This window comes from Schistocerca piceifrons, chromosome 1, assembly GCF_021461385.2.
Source record: "Schistocerca piceifrons isolate TAMUIC-IGC-003096 chromosome 1, iqSchPice1.1, whole genome shotgun sequence".
In the NCBI taxonomy this organism is placed as follows: domain Eukaryota; kingdom Metazoa; phylum Arthropoda; class Insecta; order Orthoptera; family Acrididae; genus Schistocerca; species Schistocerca piceifrons.
Genome location: NC_060138.1, coordinates 30,754,313 through 30,773,423, shown reverse-complemented (window position 1 = coordinate 30,773,423; position 19,111 = coordinate 30,754,313). Strand labels below are relative to the sequence as shown.

The 19,111-nt window shown below is 40.0% G+C and overlaps 1 protein-coding gene across 2 annotated transcripts in view; it reads left to right on the top strand.

The window, feature by feature from the left end:
• The window catches only part of LOC124787111 (protein YIF1B), a 62,961-nt gene extending 44,084 nt beyond the window's left edge, over window positions 1-18,877 (top strand). For both annotated transcript variants that reach the window (XM_047254314.1, XM_047254315.1), the window contains exons 4-7: window positions 2,447-2,583; window positions 4,301-4,456; window positions 18,225-18,318; window positions 18,414-18,877. In XM_047254314.1, coding sequence (XP_047110270.1) covers window positions 2,447-2,583; window positions 4,301-4,456; window positions 18,225-18,318; window positions 18,414-18,593 — 567 coding nt within the window. In that variant the 3' untranslated portion in view covers window positions 18,594-18,877. The remainder of the gene's footprint in view (window positions 1-2,446; window positions 2,584-4,300; window positions 4,457-18,224; window positions 18,319-18,413) is intronic.
• The last annotated feature ends 234 nt before the right edge of the window (window positions 18,878-19,111 follow it).

Sequence of the window (19,111 nt, the reverse complement as noted above, 5' to 3'; positions counted from 1 at the left end):
TTTCCATTTTTGTTCCACATCCTCTTCCTCAGAAATGAACGTTTGATGGTGGTCACTCAGATATTCTGCGATTTGTGCCCTATCACTCTTGTTAAGCAAATATATTTTCCTTCCTTTCTTGGCATTTCTTATTACACTTGTAGTCATTGATGCAACCACTGACTTATGATCACTGATACCCTCTTCTACATTCACGGAGTCGAAAAGTTCCGGTCTATTTGTTGCTATGAGGTCTAAAACGTTAGCTTCACGAGTTGGTTCTCTAACTATCTGCTCGAAGTAATTCTCGGACAAGGCAGTCAGGATAATGTCACAAGAGTCTCTGTCCCTGGTTCCAGTTCTGATTGTGTGACTATCCCATTCTATACCTGGTAGATTGAAGTCTCCCCCTATTACAATAGTATGATCACGAAACTTCTTCACGACGTTCTGCAGGTTCTCTCTGAGGCGCTCAACTACTACGGTTGCTGATGCAGGTGGTCTATAGAAGCATCCGACTATCATATCTGACCCACCTTTGATACTTAACTTAACCCAGATTATTTCACATTCGCATTCGCTAATAACTTCACTGGATATTATTGAATTCTTTACTGCTATAAATACTCCTCCACCATTGGCGTTTTTCCTATCCTTGCGGTATATATTCCATTCTGTGTCTAGGATTTCGTTACTGTTCACTTCCGGTTTTAACCAACTTTCCGTTCCTAATACTATATGCGCACTATTTCCTTCAATAAGAGATACTAATTCAGGAACCTTGCCCTGGATACTCCTGCAGTTTACCAATATTACGTTAACTTTTCCTGTTTTTGGTCTCTGAGGACGGACGTTCTTTATCAACGATGATAATGTCCTCTCTGGTAAGCCGTCAGGTATTTTATCGTTTCGCCCAAGGGGGGGTCCCTCTAACCTAAAAAAACCCCCGTGTGCACGCCACACGTACTCTGCTACCCTAGTAGCTGCTTCCGGTGTGTAGTGCACGCCTGACCTGTCTAGGGGGGCCCTACAGTTCTCCACCCAATAACGGAGGTCGATGAATTTGCAACCATTATAGTCGCAGAGTCGTCTGAGCCTCTGGTTTAGACCCTCCACACGGCTCCAAACCAGAGGACCGCGATCGACTCTGGGCACTATGCTGCAGATATTAAGCTCAGCTTGCACTCCGCGTGCGATGCTGGTTGTCTTCACCAAATCAGCCAGCCGCCGGAAGGAACCAAGGATGGCCTCAGAACCCAAGCGGCAGGCGTCATTCGTTCCGACATGTGCTACTATCTGCAGCCGGTCACACCCAGTGCGTTCAATAGCTGCCGGAAGGGCCTCCTCCACATTACGGACGAGACCCCCCGGCAAGCACACCGAGTGCACACTGGCATTCTTCCCCGACCTACCCGCTATTTTCCTGAGGGGCTCCATAACCCGCCTAACGTTGGAGCTCCCTATAACTAATAGGCCCGCCCTCTGTGACTGTCGGGACCTTGCCGGAGAATCGACCACTGGCCCAACAGGCGAGGCATCCTGTGGTGGCTCGGAAACGATGTCATCACCACTAGGAAGCACCCCGTACCTGTTGGAAAGGGGTAAGGCAGCTGCCACGCGGCCAGATCCCACCTTCGCCTTTCGGCCAGGCACGCGCGAGCCCACCACTGTCCGCCATTCACCCTGGAGTGATGGCTGACCGGTAAGATGCTCACTGCCGGAAGACGCAGCGACATCAGGGGTTCCATGTGATTCCAAGGCCACCGAAGTAGGCATAGGTCTCACCACAGTTGCCCCAACGCCACTACGAGCCGACGCCTGCGCCTCGAGCTCGATGAGCCTAACAGACAAAGCCTCCACCTGCCCCCGAAGAGTGGCCAATTCTCCTTGCGTCCGCTCACAACCACCACAGTCCCTACACATGACTATGTTTACCCTACTCTATACGGTGACAAATTCCCAAGATAATCTTCTGATGAGCTACTCTGATAATCAAGAAACACTCACTGAAATACGAGACGCGAAAACTACACTAGGTTTTCCCAGAAAAACTATTTAAAAGCTAAGCGCAGCAAATAAGTACAAAAACGCTTTATACAAACAGTACTCTCTGCTGCTGGTGATCTCGCTCTGGCTGTGTGTAAATCTATCGTGTGCTCATACTGATGTGTCTTTTTCCTCATGTAATCATGACTGATGGAAAAAAAATCTGTACATGGTTTATATTGCAATTATTTTGCAGTAATTCTGTAGCCCTCTCCTCACTCGTCTTTCATTGTGGCCTTTAGTGATGAAATGGTTTCGATATCAGTTAATTATACACCTGGCGCAGGGCTTGTAGACTTTCTGCTCTTCCTATATCATCTCTAGTACTGACATTGCCAGACCCTTAAACTGTAGTATTGAATTTTAGCCATTTTGTGTATTGCTGTTTGGATAACAGTTACATCACTATTGTGTATTTTAGGATTGGTCTATAAAATACGAGCATGAAGAACCAGTTGCACCAAGGTATGAAGTTAATGCTCCAGATTTGTACATACCAACTATGGCATACTTGACATATGTTGTTGTTGCTGGTTTGATGCTGGGCACACAGAACAGGTAAATGAATTTGTGTGTCCTCTCATTTTGTAATGTTACAGATTAAAATGTTCAGAAGTTATATCTTTAATTAGAAACTAAATTTATGTACTTATTATTATGAAATTGCAGACAAGCATGTAGAAGAAATTGATTTCTAGTAGAACTTTTTGACAAAATATTTACTTCATCAGTGATATATAAAAACCATTTCTTGAAGTTTTCTAAATTTGTCATTGTGGTAATGACTGAGTGTCATTTCATGGTTAAATATTAATAATGTGTTTGTCATGAATATATTATCGTAACAGATATGCTTAACAATAGATCATTTCACATGCAAAACCATTGCTAAAAAGTCTTTGCTCTTAATATCATTCCATGGTAATATAATATGCCTTATAATATTTTTGTACTTCTGAATGGCTGGTAAATATTACCATTATTTCACACAAAGGGCTTCCTTTACCTTTAGTAATTTTGACTTATTTGCCATTTTGCTGCAGCTAAATCTTAAGCCACTTATAACATTTTGTAGACTGCAGCAGATGCCCAGAAGACTTGTCAGCTTTAAAGGGGAAGCAGTGTTCTCATTGTTGGGTGTTCATAATTCATTGTATGGGAATCATAATTATCTGTCAAATTACACATTATTGAAATAACTTATTTCCTTTTTTAGCTTCATACTGAAATGTTTCTAATTTGGCATGCTGAATGATCCAATTTTACTGTACGTCCTTTTATTCTTATTCACTGTGCACTAAGGGCTACTCTCAAATATAACCCTAGCCTGACCAACACGTCACTAAATACTTTTGATCTTGATTGGATGGTGTGGATCAACCTCATTCTTCAACATCTTGTATACATTGTACACAGTTTCACAGCTCAGACTATGCAAAATTTCCTTACTACTTACTTTTATCAGTCTATGATTCAGTTATTGTTTTCTGAACATAGTCATGCTACATCTTGCTGACTCTGCACCTCTCATATGCAAGCTTTAAAGAGAAAATAAAATTCAGAGACAAATTAAATCAGAATTAATTCAGTTGGAGAACTGCACGCTAGGCATGAATTGTATGACGTGCAACAAATAGGAGCTTTGGGTATGCACAAGACTTATCGTTTAGAGCAGTGTGAGGAAAATCCTCACACTAGTTTTGACAATTGCCAGCCATCCTTGGCCAGTTCGGAGCTGTCACTCAAACAGCTTGTTGCTCATCAAGGACAAGTGGAAGAAGTCAGTTGTGCTGCTCGAATGCTGTTTTCACATTGTGCATGCATGTGACTCTTTTGGAATGCTGCTTGAACAGACCTATTTTTATAATGTACACTGGTGTAAATATTAATTGTATGTGTTTTTTTTTTTAATTTTTATAGTCTTACTTTTTCATTTTGAAACTGGTAATATCAACTTTCTGTGAATTATGTAGTGACATATTCCATGAACGAGAAGATTTTGTTCTAATGATTCCACAGGATCTGATGAAATTGAATTAAATTTAGTTATACCCTTCATATTTCATTAACATTTCTTGTTTTATCTATTACATAAAGATGAGTGAGAATTCAGTGCTTTCTTCTGTTATTATTATTATTATTATTATTACTACTACTACTACTGTTACTGTTATCATTGTCATCATTATTTGAATTTTTAATTTCTTGCTTAATTGTCATAAAGAAAAGTACTCATTATAAACTTGTGTTTTCTAAGATCATGGCTCATTTTCAGGTTCAGTCCAGAAATGATTGGTATTCATGCAAGCTCTGCATTGGCGTGGTTAGTTGTTGAGATTGTGGTTGAGATGATAACACTTTATGTAACCAGCATACAAACAAAACTCAAAACTTTAGACCTGGTTGCATTTGGAGGGTACAAGTATGTTGGGTAAGTGATGTGATAAAACTGGTAATTGGAACTGCCTCATTGCTTTGACTGATTTTGCCACAGAGATGTTGTGAACTCTTGCAAAAAGTTTACCAGTGTTCAAGTGCATGGGAAACCAACACAAGTTACGACAAAAATTCACATAGCTTACAAGATTGTTTTGTGGTTAAAATGCAGAAATTGTTTTTTGGAGTAGTTTATTTCTAATCCAAATTTAGGTACTTCATGCATTTCCCAAAACTCATTTTGGGCAAACGTTGGAGCGCTTTCCTGAAATAACACGTAACTATTGTCCAGTTAAAATTACTGGACAGTTGATGGTTCAAAATGGTTCAAAAGGCTCTGAGCACTATGGGACTTAACATCTGTGGTCATCAGTCCCCTAGAACTACTTAAACCTAACTAACCTAAGGACATCACACACATCCATGCCCGAGGCAGGATTCGAACCTGCGACCGTAGCAGCCTCGCGGTTCCGGACTGAGCGCCTAGAACCGCTAGACCACCGCGGCCATGACAGTTGATGTTTGTCACTTCCCGCGACGGTGTTGGCACAATGGTTGCTGTGACTGCTGCTCAGTTACTGGCTACACACAAACGTGGCGGGTCACTTCACAGTTGTTGTTAATGTGTAATGCGGAGCAATATTGTTAGTTGTAGTCCTGAATTTAAACAGCTGTCCTAAGCTAACGACAACCTCTTGATGTGCAAAGTATTGAGAAAACTGCAGTCGACAGTCTGCGGCAGAAAAAAAGTCACAGTCACTTTGTTCATAGTAATTAAAGCAAACCTCTGCGAACAAACTTGAGACAGAAAATTTTCAGTTTCAATTTTTCACTAGCATTGGTTCCCTGAAACTATCCTCACAGTGGCTGCACAAGTTGCCACATTACCAACTGGTGAGTAGTGCTGGTTGGCCGTTGCTTGCAGGTTATGGGTGACACAGGAAGATTCCAGGCGAAAAAAGAATGATAGAAAAGAAACTAAGCACAAATAAAATAAAGTCAAGACAATGGGCAAAGTGATATGGCAAAGTATTGTGAATTTAAAATAATCACACATTGAACCAATTAACTGATTAAAAATAATAAACAAAGTATTTTGATTATATTTAGAAATAAAAAAATTTCACTGCATTTGACAATATTTGAACCTACAACCTCCTACATGACAAGTTTATATGCTAACCACTGTACTCCACCACTGTGCTGCATTACGATGTTTTATTTGTGACTCTGGAGATCCAGTCACACGAATGAATTGCAGCCTTCAAAAATTTGGTTCCACATAATGTGTGAAGCTTATCTAATGTAACATTTGTGTGTGTGTATGTGGGGGGGTTATTGTGTGTGATGAAATATAAAATAAAAGGGCCAAGATTTGGGATCCAGACACATCAAGAAAGAAAGCCAGACAAAGAATTTGAAGTTAACTGAACAATTGTTGCTCAGCAACAGCAAACGGTTTGGCATGATGAGCAGTTTGATAGGCGGAAACCAGCTCCAACACGTGAAGCGTCAACTATCAACTAATTTTAATTGAACTGTAGTTAGTCCTCACACACCCCACCAATCATTTAGCATAGAAAAAAATTGTCAAAAACTTTACTTTTGTGGTCTTACATTTCTGTAAAAGCTGGACACTGTTGAAGATAGACAGAAGTAATCAGAAACAGTAACTTTGAAAATGCTAATGATAAACAGCTGGACAAAAAGAAAATCCAATGAATATATTCTGGAAGAGATTAGCAGCTATCCAAGAAAGTAAAACAAAATGTTTTGAAGCTTTTTAGACATCCTAAGTTTTTAGCAGACAATGGAAGGGAAAATTTTGGGATTGAAAACAAACAGGAAATCAAGAAATAAAATTGTGGAAGATATATTTGAGGTAACAAAGTGTCAGAATTATCAAGAAATGAAGAGGGCAGCATAAAATAAATGGTGCAGCAGTGACAAGGCATAGCCATTAGAAGACAATGATGGTGAACGTAGCCAACAGAGAATACCTTTTATCAGAGGCGTATTGTGCTACGATGGGAATTATGATTTGCTTGCCTCACAAAGCACATGTTCTAATATGAATGGGGAATATGAGGCAATGTCAAAATGAATAACACTGCTTCATTACTATAAAATGGCATCTAATGAGAGGCAGCAATATTTTAACATTAGTGTGATTTTTAGTGTCTACTCAGCAAGAGTTGATGAACTACATCAGTCCAATCCATCTCTCATAACTCTTTCAATGGCTAGTGGCATCTCTGATTTTCATTACTATGTAGTTCTCCCCCTCCCTTTCCCTCTCCCCCTCCCCCTCCCTCTCCCCCTCTCTCCCTCCCTCCCTCCCTCCCTCCCTCCCTCCCTCCCTCCCCCTCCTCTCTCTCCCTCCCTCCCTCCCTCCCTCCCTCCCTCCCTCCCTCCCTCCCCCCTCCTCTCTCTCCCTCCCTCTCTCCCCCCTCCTCTCCCCGTTTCCACCATATTTCGTACACAAACCTAGTTGCATTACTGTAAGAGCAAGAAAAATTCTGCACATGTTCATTTTATTGGTGTCTCAGTTTCGAGTATTTCAATGGTGTTGCTTAATGTAATACTTAATTAAGAAAGTGGAATCATGTTACACACCTTCAGCATTGGTTGCCATGTAATACTATAGTCTCTCAACATAAAAAGAAAATTGTATTTTCATTATTTTTATGTCATACATATTGAAATGCATGATTGTTTAGTTTGTATCTCAAAATTTCTTCATATTACATTCAGCCCAAAACTATTCTTTCTGTACTTGGTTAGGGCAAGAGAAATGCTGTGATTTGTTTGAAGTATGCTTAATTTCTTCAGATGTGTGTCATTTGGGAGTTACATTACTTTCTACAATTTTCTAATACATAAAGTGATGTACATATTTGCTTCACCCACCATTTATATGATCTGTGCTAATCTTTTTGCAAATGCCTGTAACAGTGCCATCTGTCACATGTTATGGATGTCCACATTGTGATTGTCCTGAGTTTTATATCTGCTTTTTGCAGAAATGGGTCGCTGTAAGAAGTACTACAATGAATGACACAAACTTTATTTTGATAAGTTTATTTGTTGTAAGATCTTTGAAATTCCAGTATCAGCTGTTACATTTCGTACCCCCATTTATTCCTCTCCTAATGCAGAGTTGAGACTGGCCTTTTTTCTCTCCTTAATTTTTTACATTTGTTGTTTATTTTGTTCTCCTGTTGATGAAACAGTTGCTAGACATTTCTGAAAGCTCAAAATGTAGTAGCTGGGTGTTACGACCCGGGAGATCCGGGCAAAACCCAGAAATTTTGTCATCCGGGAGAAAACCGGGAAAAACCCAGGAATTTTTTTGAATTCTGGGAATTTTTCATTGTTTTTGTTCTCAGTTACATTTTTGTGATTTTGACTCGTAGGAACCAATATTCTAACAAAGTATATTACTGTATCCTGCTACTGCAGAATAATACTGCACCAATAAAACGTGAACGAGAGAAAAAACGAAAATAAAACTTAAATGCGCCATATACAACAACGAAACACAGTGCTCATACAGGCGCCTGCCAACAGCAAAATGTTTCAAAAGCTTTAAGAGGACTATGCAATGCTTCGTAACAACAAATTGCCTCCGATGAGCATGACATCACAACTGTTAACATTAGATTTGTTTCAGCAATTACAAGTGGAATCATGCGCATACGCAGTTGAGTAGTATCTTCTTCCGCTTCTGGCTATAGAAATGTGGCTGTTGGCTCGCAGCTTGGGGGGGGGGGGGGGGGGCTAGGTGTTACTGGCAAAAATTTCACTGGCGCGCCCAAGCTGGCAGATTCATGCACGCGCAGCAGCCCTGGATCTAGGAGTTGAGGGGGAGTGGGGGGGCAAATTCATATTCTTGAGGAAAAAACCTTGTTTCACAATGCGCCTAGCATCCAACGCACGTTGGTCTATCGATTATTCGTATGACTTTGAAACTTGTCCCTGTCGGTTTCTGAACATTGCTGAACACATTCTAAGTTGATTTCTGAATGAATCATAAGTTGATTTGTGAATGCGTGCATAGTGTATGTCATGTCTCTGTCAGTGGAATCCTGGTCACATCTAGAAATAAACTTTACTGCAGACAAAAGTGGCTATACGAGCTGAGCAGAGTATAGCTGAACGAAAGAAAGCCAACCACTGTCTGATTATGTGGTTGATTGGATTTGCGAATGATGAGCGTTGTTATGATTACCAGCGAAATCCATAGATTCAAACTACCAGAGTGCGAATAAACGACTAACAGGAATAACAGAAAGATTATGCATTATCTTCTCGGTGTATCCAAGAAAATGAAATTTTGTCAGAAAATTTTTGGCCAGATCGCTATGCTAGTCAGGGCCAGTTGTACGGTCCCTGGCTAGCAGCTGCCTTAAGGTCTATTCTGGAAGTAGCACGGAAAATGCGTTGTACGAACACGTAACAATGCCTAACCGGAGAATGAAAGTGGGATAACTAAACCGGTGATTCTGGAGGGGTTAGTGAAGTTAACTGGCGAATAAGTTTTGGCAGTGGCAGGAATAGAAACAGAATTAGTGATGACAACATTGTTTGTTAGAACGAGGAAGGCTAAGAAACTGGGACATTACTTAAATTATGGAAGAATATGACGATTTCAATTTTATATAAAAATTTCGCACTACTACTTTTCGATCTCATGCTTGAGAAACTGGTGCTATGAATGAAGTGTAAAACTATTTCTTAACGTAAAGCTTTTTGCTTGTAGTAGGCCTAATAGGTATTTGATATTGGTACTTTGTGAATTATATTCTGCTGTGTTATAAAATGACCATTTGTGCCAAAACAGTCTCGTTTATTTGGCGTGTGTTACAATTGCTGCAGTATTAGAAAGGCCTATTTTGCTTTATCTAGCAGACAGTGACAAAACACATGTAATCAGGTCGAGGAACCACACCAATCTTGGGTCCTATTTGTATTAACAGCTTTTTCAGTATTAGACAACGACATTTCAATTTTTCGTGCAGCAAAATGTTTGACGAACTTTGAGGAGGTTACAGATCTTTTCGCAGAAAGGAAAGCACGCCGTGTAAAGCTATAGCAAGATTAGAGAGAAAAAGAATCTAGGAACTAAGGATTGAAGAAATGTATACTGTCTTGCTTTCCTCTTGTCTTTACTGGTTTTATGTATCCTATACTAAATTTTATGTCACACAAAGCAGCAAGTTGCTAGCTAAAAGGGAATAAAGAGTGCAAATTTTCTGAAGAGTTTAAAAAAAAAAAAGAGGGGCAGATGTCAAACCGGCCGACTGGAAGCAGGAGAGGCACTGTAAGACATTTTAATTTCCACTGTCCTGAATATAGTTTGATGGCATCCATTACAAAATATACACGTTTCATTTCCACAGAGTGAAATACACTTATATGCTGTAGAAGAATGCTGTGTGAAGAGGTGTAGCAGTGCACTTTGGCACACTTAAGATCAAATAATATGTCTTAAGATTCTTCGGACACATTTGTTTCTCAGACTCTTCAGCAAGATGTGCACTACAAAATGAACATATTTTTGAAAGTTCGATTTTTTTAAATTTTTGGCATCCTATCTCAAACGCTCGAGGGACGCCACTATCTACTATTGCCCTGGTTCGGAAATATCGTAGATACGGGGCTGATGCGCAGAGCAGTCCAAGTTATAATAGGGAAGCGGGTAGTCTCCACGTGACCCGTGTTTACATTTTAGTGATTTTGCTGTTTCCTCTTTGTCTACTGCACTCACGTCAAATGAAAACAAAATTGATTTCTGTGGCCGGGAGCTATCATGTGAATTAAAATACATTCACATAATTATGGAAGGCTAAAATACGTTATTAGTTCAGATTTGATTTTATTTCCACCTTTCTGACAGTCAAGCATTAATTGCCTTGCAGAACAGTGAAGTTATTTTTATCGGTTTGCTGAAGAAATTTTCTTTTATTAATCTTTTCCGCTGAGGCAGTCAATATATTTGAAATGAAGTGTTTAATTCCACACTATTGGCTAGTTTCAACTGTTCGGTGCATTTCAAATGTACCTTTCCATCTTCTAGCACGTATGGCATTATGCCATAACAAAGAACCAAACATGGGATAACAAAGTACTGGTACTCAAGGAAATTTACATCCCAAAAACCACATTGAAAAGCTTAATATCAGGTCAAGGCCTACTTCACTTGGAATCTGCGACTCATTTAAAAATCAGCTCTTTGATGATGAGTCATTTAGAAGAATTTAGAGCCCAGAAGATCACACATTTATGTCATTATTAAAAAATTTACTGGCACATTTTTGTGATATATCTTAAAATGTAATATGTGCGTAAAAGACGAACATTATATGTGAAAGCTTTGCTTCTCTTGTAGCAACATTATATATATTAATTTAAAACATTAACTTTTCCTGTTCATGTGTTCGCGCTACATCTACATGATTACTCTGCAATTCACATTTAAGTGCTTGGCAGAGGGTTCATCGAACCACAATCATACTATCTCCCTCCCATTCCACTCCCGAACAGCGCGCGGGAAAAACGAACACCTAAACCTTTCTGTTCAAGCTCTGATTTCTCTTATTTTATTTTGATGATCATTCCTACCTATGTAGGTTGGGCTCAACAAAATATTTTCGCATTCGGAAGAGAAAGTTGGTGACTGAAATTTCGTAAATAGATCTCGCCGCGACGAAAAGCGTCCTTGCTTTATTGACTTCCATCCCAACTCGCGTATCATATCTGCCACACTCTCTCCCCTATTACGTGATAATAGAAAACGAGCTGCCCTTTTTTGCACCCTTTCGATGTCCTCCGTCAATCCCACCTGGTAAGGATCCCACGCCGCGCAGCAATATTTTAACAGAGGACGAACGAGTGTAGTATAATCTGTCTCTTTAGTGGACTTGTTGCATCTTCTAAGTGTCCTGCCAATGAAACGCAACCTTTGGCTCACCTTCCCCACAATATTATCTATGTGGTCTTTTCAACTGAAGTTGTTTGTAATTTTTACACCCAGGTATATAGTTGAATTGACAGCCTTGAGAATTGTACTATTTATTGAGTAATCGAATTCCAATGGATTTCTTTTGAAACTCATGTGGATCACCTCACACTTTTCGTTATTTAGTGTCAACTGCCATTTGCCACACCATACAGCACTCTTTTCTAAATCGCTTTGCAACTGATACTGGTCTTCGGATGACCTTACTAGACGGTAAATTACAGCATCGTCTGCGAACAACCTAAGAGAACTGCTCAGATTGTCACCCTGGTCATTTATATAGATCAGAAACAGCAGAGGTCCCAGGATGCTTCCCTGCCGAACACCTGATATCACTTCAATTTCACTCGATGATTTGCTGTCTATTACTACGAACTGCGACCTTCCTGACAGGAAATCACGAATCCAGTCGCACAACTGAGACGATACCCCATAGGCCCGCAGGTTGATTAGAAGTCGCTTGTGAGGAACGGTGTCAAAAGCTTTCCGGAAATCTAGAAATACGGAATCAACTTGAGATCCCCTGTCGATAGCGCCCATTACTTTGTGCGAATAAAGAGCTAGCTGTGTTGCACAAGAACGATGTTTTCTGAAACCATGCTGATTACGTATCAATAGATCATTCCCTTCGAGGTGATTCATAATGTTTGAATACAGTATATGCTCCAAAACCCTACTGCAAACTGTCGTCAATGATATAGGTCTGTAGTTCGATGGATTACTCCTACTACTCTTCTTAAACACTGGTGCGACCTGCGCAATTTTCCAAACTGCAGGTACAGATCTATCGGTGAGCGAGCGGTTGTATATGATTGCTAAGTAGGGAGCTATTGCATCAGCGTAATCTGAAAGGAACCTAATCGGTATACAATCTGGACCTGAAGACGCCCATATCAAGCGATTTGAGTTGCTTCGCAACCCCTAAGGTATCTACTTCTAAGAAACTCATGCTAGCAGCTGTTCGTGTTTCAAATTCTGGAATATTCCATTCGTCTTCCCTGGTGAAGGAATTTTGGAAAACTGTGTTCAATAACTCCACTTTAGCAGCACAATTGTCGGTAACAGTACCATCTGCAGTGAAGGTATTGACTGCGTCTTGCCGCTTGTGTACTTTACATACGACCAGAATTTCTTTGGATTTTCTACCAAATTTCGAGACTATGTTTCATTGTGGAACCTATTAAAGGCGTCTCGCATTAACAGTGATGTTGCTATTGGCTGACTACACCATGTGTCTGAAAGCTCTGAATATCCGCTGTCATCGACTGGCAAGATCACGTGACATGAGCTGCGACTGGCTTACAAATCGCATCGCAATCTCGATTTCAATGCTTCGGAAAGTAACATGCGGTGTTTGGTGGAATTCGAATTTTAGGTCTCCCTCTACGATTTTTACCCTCCATGCTGCCCTCCAATGCTAAATTGGTAATCCCTTGATGCCTCAGAACATGTCCTACCAACTGATCCCTTCTTCTCGTCAAGTTGTGCCACAAATTTCCCTTCAGTTCTATTCAATACCTCCTCATTAGTTGTGTGATATACCCATTTAATCTTCAGCATTCTTCTGAAGCACCACATTTCGAAAAGCTTTTATTCTCTTCTTGTCTAAACTATTTATCATCCATGTTTCACTTCTATACAGGGCTACACTCCATGTAAATACTTTCAGAAACGACTTCCTGACACTTAAATCTATATTCGATGTTAACAAATTTCTCTTCTTCAGAAACACTTTCCTTGCCATTGCCAGTCTGTTCCAATATTTCTACGGAATCCAAACTGATCTTCCCCGAGGTCGGCTTCTACCAGTTTTTCCATTCATCTGTAAAGAATTTGCAGTAGTATTTTGCAGCCGTGACTTATTAAGCTGATAGTTTGGTAATTTTCACATCTGTCAACACCTGCTTTCTTTGGGATTGGAATTATTGTATTCTTCTTGAAGTCTGTGGGTATTTCACCTGTCTCATACATCTTGCTCACCAGATGGTAGAGTTTTGTCAGGACTGGCTCTCCCAAGGCCGTCATTAGTTCCAATGGAATGTTGTCTACTCCCAGGGCCTTGTTTCGACTCAGGTCTTTCAGTGCTCTGTCGAACTCTTCATGCAGTATCGTATCTCCCATTTCATCTTTATCTACATCCTCTTCCATTTCCATAATATTGTCCTCAAGTACATCACCCTTGTATAGACCCTCTATATACTCCTTCCACCTTTCTGCTTTCCCTTCTTTGCTTAGAACTGGGTTTCCATCTGAGCTCTTGATATTCATACAAGTGGTTCTCTTTTCTCCAAAGGTCTCTTTAATTTTCCTGTAGGCAGTATCTATCTTACCCCTAGTGAGAAAAGCCTCTACATCCTTACATTTGTCCTCTTAGCCATCCCTGCCTGCTTAGCCATTTTGCACTTCCTGTCGATCTCATTTTTGAGATGTTTGTATTCCTTTTTGCCTGCTTCATTTACTGCATTTTTATATTTTGTCCTTTCATCAGTTAAATTCAATACTTCTTCTGTTACCCAAGGATTTCTACTAGCCCTCGTCTTCTTACCTACTTGATCCTCTGCTGCCTTCACTACTTCATTCCTCAGAGCTACCCATTCTTCTTCTACTGTATTTCTTTCCCCCATTCCTGTCAATTGTTCCCTTATGCTCTCCCTGAAACTCTCTACAACCTCTGGTTCTTTCAGTTTTTTCCAGGTCCCATCTCCTTAAATTCCCACCTTTTTGCAGTTTCTTCAGTTTCAATCTGCAGTTCATAACCAATAGATTGAGGTCAGAATCCACATCTGCCCCTGGAAATGTCTTACAATTTAAAACCTGGTTCCTAAATCTCTGCCTTACCATTATATAATCTATCTGATACCTTTTAGTATCTCCAGGATTCTTCCAGGTATACAACCTTCTTTTATGATTCTTGAACCAAGTGTTAGCTATGATTAAGTTATGCTGTGTGCCAAAGTCTAACAGACGGCTTCCTCTTTCATTTCTCAGCCCCAATCCATATTCACCTACTACGTTTCCTTCTCTCCCTTTTCCTACTGTCGAAATCCAGTCACCCATGACTATTAAATTTTCGTCTTCATCTGCAGTGCTAGTTGGCATATAAACTTGTACTACTGTAGTAGGCATGGGCTTCGCGTCTATCTTGGCCACTATAATATGTTCACTATGCTGTTTGTAGTAGCTTACCCGCACTCCTATTTTTTTTATTCATTATTAAACCTACTCCCGCATTACCCCTATTTGATTTTGTATTTATAACCCTGTATTCACCTGGCCAGAAATCTTGCTCCTCCTGCCATCGAACTTCACTAATTCCCACTATATCTAACTTTAACCTATCCATTTCCGTTTTTAAATTTTCTAACCTACCTGCCCGATTAAGGGATCTGACATTCCACGCTCCGATCCGTAGAATACCAGTTTTCTTTCTCCTGATAACGACGTCCTCCTGAGTAGTCCCCGCCCGGAGATCCAAATGGGGGACTATTTTACCTCCGGAATATTTTACCCAAGAGGACGCCATCATCATTAACCATACAGTAAAGCTGCATGTCCTCGGGAAAAATTACGGCTGTAGTTTCCCCTTGCTTTCAGCCGTTCGCAGTACCACAACAGCAAGGCCGTTTTGGTTAATGTTACAAGGCCAGATCAGTCAATCATCAAGACTGTTGCCCCTGGAACTACTGAAAAGGCTGCTGCCCCTCTTCAGGAACCACACGTTTGTCTGGCCTCTCAACAGATACCCCTCCATTGTAGTTGCACCTACGGTACGGCTATCTGTATCGTTGAGGTACGCAAGCCTCCCCACCAACGGCAAGGTCCATGGTTCATGGGGGGGGAGGGTTACTGCCTAGGTAGCAGAATTCCTTAACTTCATTGACTTCGTGACCATCAATCCTGATGTTAAGTTTCTCACTGTTCTCATTTCTACTACTTCTCATTACCTTCGTCTTTCTCCGATTTACTCTCAAACTATACTGTGTACTCATTAGACTGTTCATTCGGTTCAGCAGATAATTTAATTCTTCTTCACTTTCACTCAGGATAGCAATGTCATCAGCGAATCAAATCATTGATATCCTTTCACCTTGTATTTTAATTCCACTCCTGAACCTTTCTTTTATTTCCATCATTGCTTCCTCGATGTACAGATTGAAGAGTAGGGGCGAAAGGCTAAAGCCTTGTCTTACACCCTTCTTAATACGAGCACTTCGTTCTTGATTGTCCGCTCTTATTATTCCCTCTTGGTTGTTGTACAAATTGTATATGACCCGTCTCTCCCTATAGCTTACCCCTACTTTTTTCAGAATCTCGAACAGCTTGCACCATTTTATATTGTCGAACGCTTTTTCCAGGTCGACAAATGCTATGAAAGTGTCTTGATTTTTCTTTAGCCTTGCTTCCATTATTAGCCGTAATGTCAGAATTGCCTCTCTCGTCCCTTTACTTTTCCTAAAGCCAAACTGATCGTCACCTAGCGCATTCTCAATTTTCTTTTCCATTCTTCTGTATATTATTCTTGTAAGCAGCTTCAATGTATGAGCTGTTAAGCTGATTGTGCGATAATTCTTGCACTTGTCAGCTCTTGCCGTCTTCGGAATTGTGTGGATGATGCTTTTCCGAAAGTCAGATGGCATTCGCCAGACTCATATATTCTACACACCAATGTGAATAGTCGTTTTGTTGCCACTTCCCCCAATGATTTTAGAAATTCTGATGGAATGTTATCTATCCCTTCTGCCTTATTTGACCATAAGTCCTCCAAAGCTCTTTTAAATTCCGATTCTAATACTGGATCCCCTATCTCTTCTAAATCGATTCCTGTTTCTTCTTCTATCCCATCAGACAAATCTTCACCCTCATAGAGGCTTTCAATGGATTCTTTCCATCTATCTGCTCTCTCCTCTGCATTTAACAGTGGAATTCCCGTTGCACTCTTAATGTTACCACCGTTGCTTTTAATGTCACCAAAGGTTGTTTTGACTTTCCTGTATGCTGAGTCTGTCCTTCTGACAATCATATCTTTTTCGATGTCTTCACATTTTTCCTTCAGCCATTTCGTCTTAGCTTCCCTGCACTTCCTATTTATTTCATTCCTCAGCGACTTGTATTTCTGTATTCCTGATTTTCCCGGAACATGTTTGTACTTCCTCCTTTCATCAATCAACTGAAGTATTTCTTCTGTTACCCATGGTTTCTTCGCAGCTACCTTCTTTGTACCTATGTTTTCCTTCCCAACTTCTGTGATGGCCCTTTTTAGAGATGTCCATTCCTCTTCAACTGTACTGCCTACTGCGCTATTCCTTATTGCTGTATCTATAGCGTTAGAGAACTTCAAACGTATCTCGTCATTCCTTAGTACTTCCATATCCCACTTCTTTGCGTATTGATTCTTCCTGACTAATGTCTTGAACTTCAGCCTAATCTTCATCACTACTATATCATGATCTGAGTCTATATCTGCTCCTGGATACGCCTTACAATCCAGTATCTTATTTCGGAATCTCTGTCTGACCATGATGTAATCTAATTGAAATCTTCCCGTATCTCCCGGCCTTTTCCAAGTATACCTCCTCCTCTTGTGATTCTTGAACAGGGTTTCCGCTATTACTAGCTGAAACTTGTTACAGAACTCAATTAGTCTTTCTCCTCTTTCATTCCTTGTCCCAAGCCCATATTCTCCTGTAACCTTTTCTTCTACTTCTTCCCCTACAACTGCATTCTAGTCGCCCATGACTATTAGATTTTCGTCCCCCTTTACATACTGCATTACCCTTTCAATATCCTCATACGTTTCTCTATCTGTTCATCTTCAGCTTGCGACGTTGGCATGTATACCTCAACTATCGTTGTCGGTGTTGGTCTGCTGTCGATTCTGATTAGAACAACTCGGTCACTGGACTGTTCACAGTAACACACCCTCTGCCCTACCTTCCTATTCATAACGAATCCTACACCTGTTATACCATTTTCTGCTGATGTTGATATTACCCGATACTCATCTGACCAGAAATCCTTGTCTTCCTTCCACTCTAACCTACGTGCCTGATTAAGGGATCGGACATTCCATGCTCCGATCCGTAGAACGCCAGTTTTCTTTTTCCTGATAACGACATCCTCTTGAGTAGTCCCCGCCCAGAGATCCGAATGGTGGACTAGTTTATCTCCGGAATATTTTACCCAAGAGGACGCCATCATCATTTAACCATACAGTAAAGCTGCATGCCCTTGGGAAAAATTACGGCTGTAGTTTCCCCTTGCTTTCAGTCGAATACACCCATAAGTACTGAAGGCAAAGGAAGAGGGGTGAAAAAAAAGGACTTGCGAGATTCCCCTTCAACCCTTCTGCCAGAGGAATGAGCAACTGACTCCAGAAGCTTACAAATTCATTAACCTTTGTGTACATTTTCTCCTGCCACCACTTGATGAATAATTTTTTTTTATTTTTCCAGCTATATTACACTAGGTGTGAAGTATTTTAGCATCACACTGCGAAAACTGAATCTAAAAACGTATTTGTAAATGTTTAAGTTAATATTTTAATTGTTAATTTGATATTCTAATAAACAAGCATGATGAAGGAATAGGAGATGAATGCTGTCAGTGTAACCAAACTGTTCAGTAACATTTTCTTTTACCCTTATCACTACCTGGTATTTAAATTCTTTGCTGTTACATGTAAAATTACTTGTGAAATACTTTAACACACACTTCCTTACATGTTTCTTTCCTTGCATTTCAGGATGATTTTTGCAATGCTCCTCAGTTTGGTATTTCAGAAAACTGGTTATTATGCTGGACTGCTATATTTTGGCTTATCATTGGCATTTTTCTTGGTAAGTTCTCAGGAATGTAGTGACTTGTAAAAAATGTAGTAGTTTAGCTTTTTTATTCTTAGGATCTAAAATACTTCTTTTTTTTTTTTTTTTAGGTCCGTACTTTAAAGGTTCAAGTGCTACCTGAAGTAAATGGACCTCAGCATGATCCATATAGGACCACAACAGGAAACAAACGAAGAATATATTTTTTGTTATTTATGGCTGGTATTCAGCCTGTATTAATGTGGTGGCTTTCTCATCATCTTGTTGCACCACCTGCTCCAAAACTGTAACACCCATCTTTTTGATCAGAAACAGCACTTCCAAGTATTGTGTTTCTTGATAAATAACTATGGCAGCAGGGGAAGGAAACATATTTATTATGTGATGGCAAAGGAAGTGGAAAAAAAATGAGTTGAAGGTGTGGCTGTGATACTGATAACAGAGTTGTGAGAAACAGCAGCTTGTGCAGTTCACTGTTAATGAGCAACTTGTGTTTCCTGTAAAATGTGTGCAAGTTGACATTCGTTAAATTTTGCTACAGTATATTACTAAGTTTCTGAATACAGTGATAAAAGAGAGTTAATATTCAGATGAAACAAACAAAATAACTAAAAGGGTGCTCAAAGAAAATATTATTTATGAATTGGAGAATACTGTCTTTGGTATCTTCCTCTTGTGTATAGGAGCACCATTTGGATTTTCTAGAGACAATGTACATCTGACAGCTTTTATTTCATCTAACCTAGTGTTTATAAAATTTCTCATTATGTGCTGGAAGCAGCCCAATTCACAGCAGTAAATAACTGAA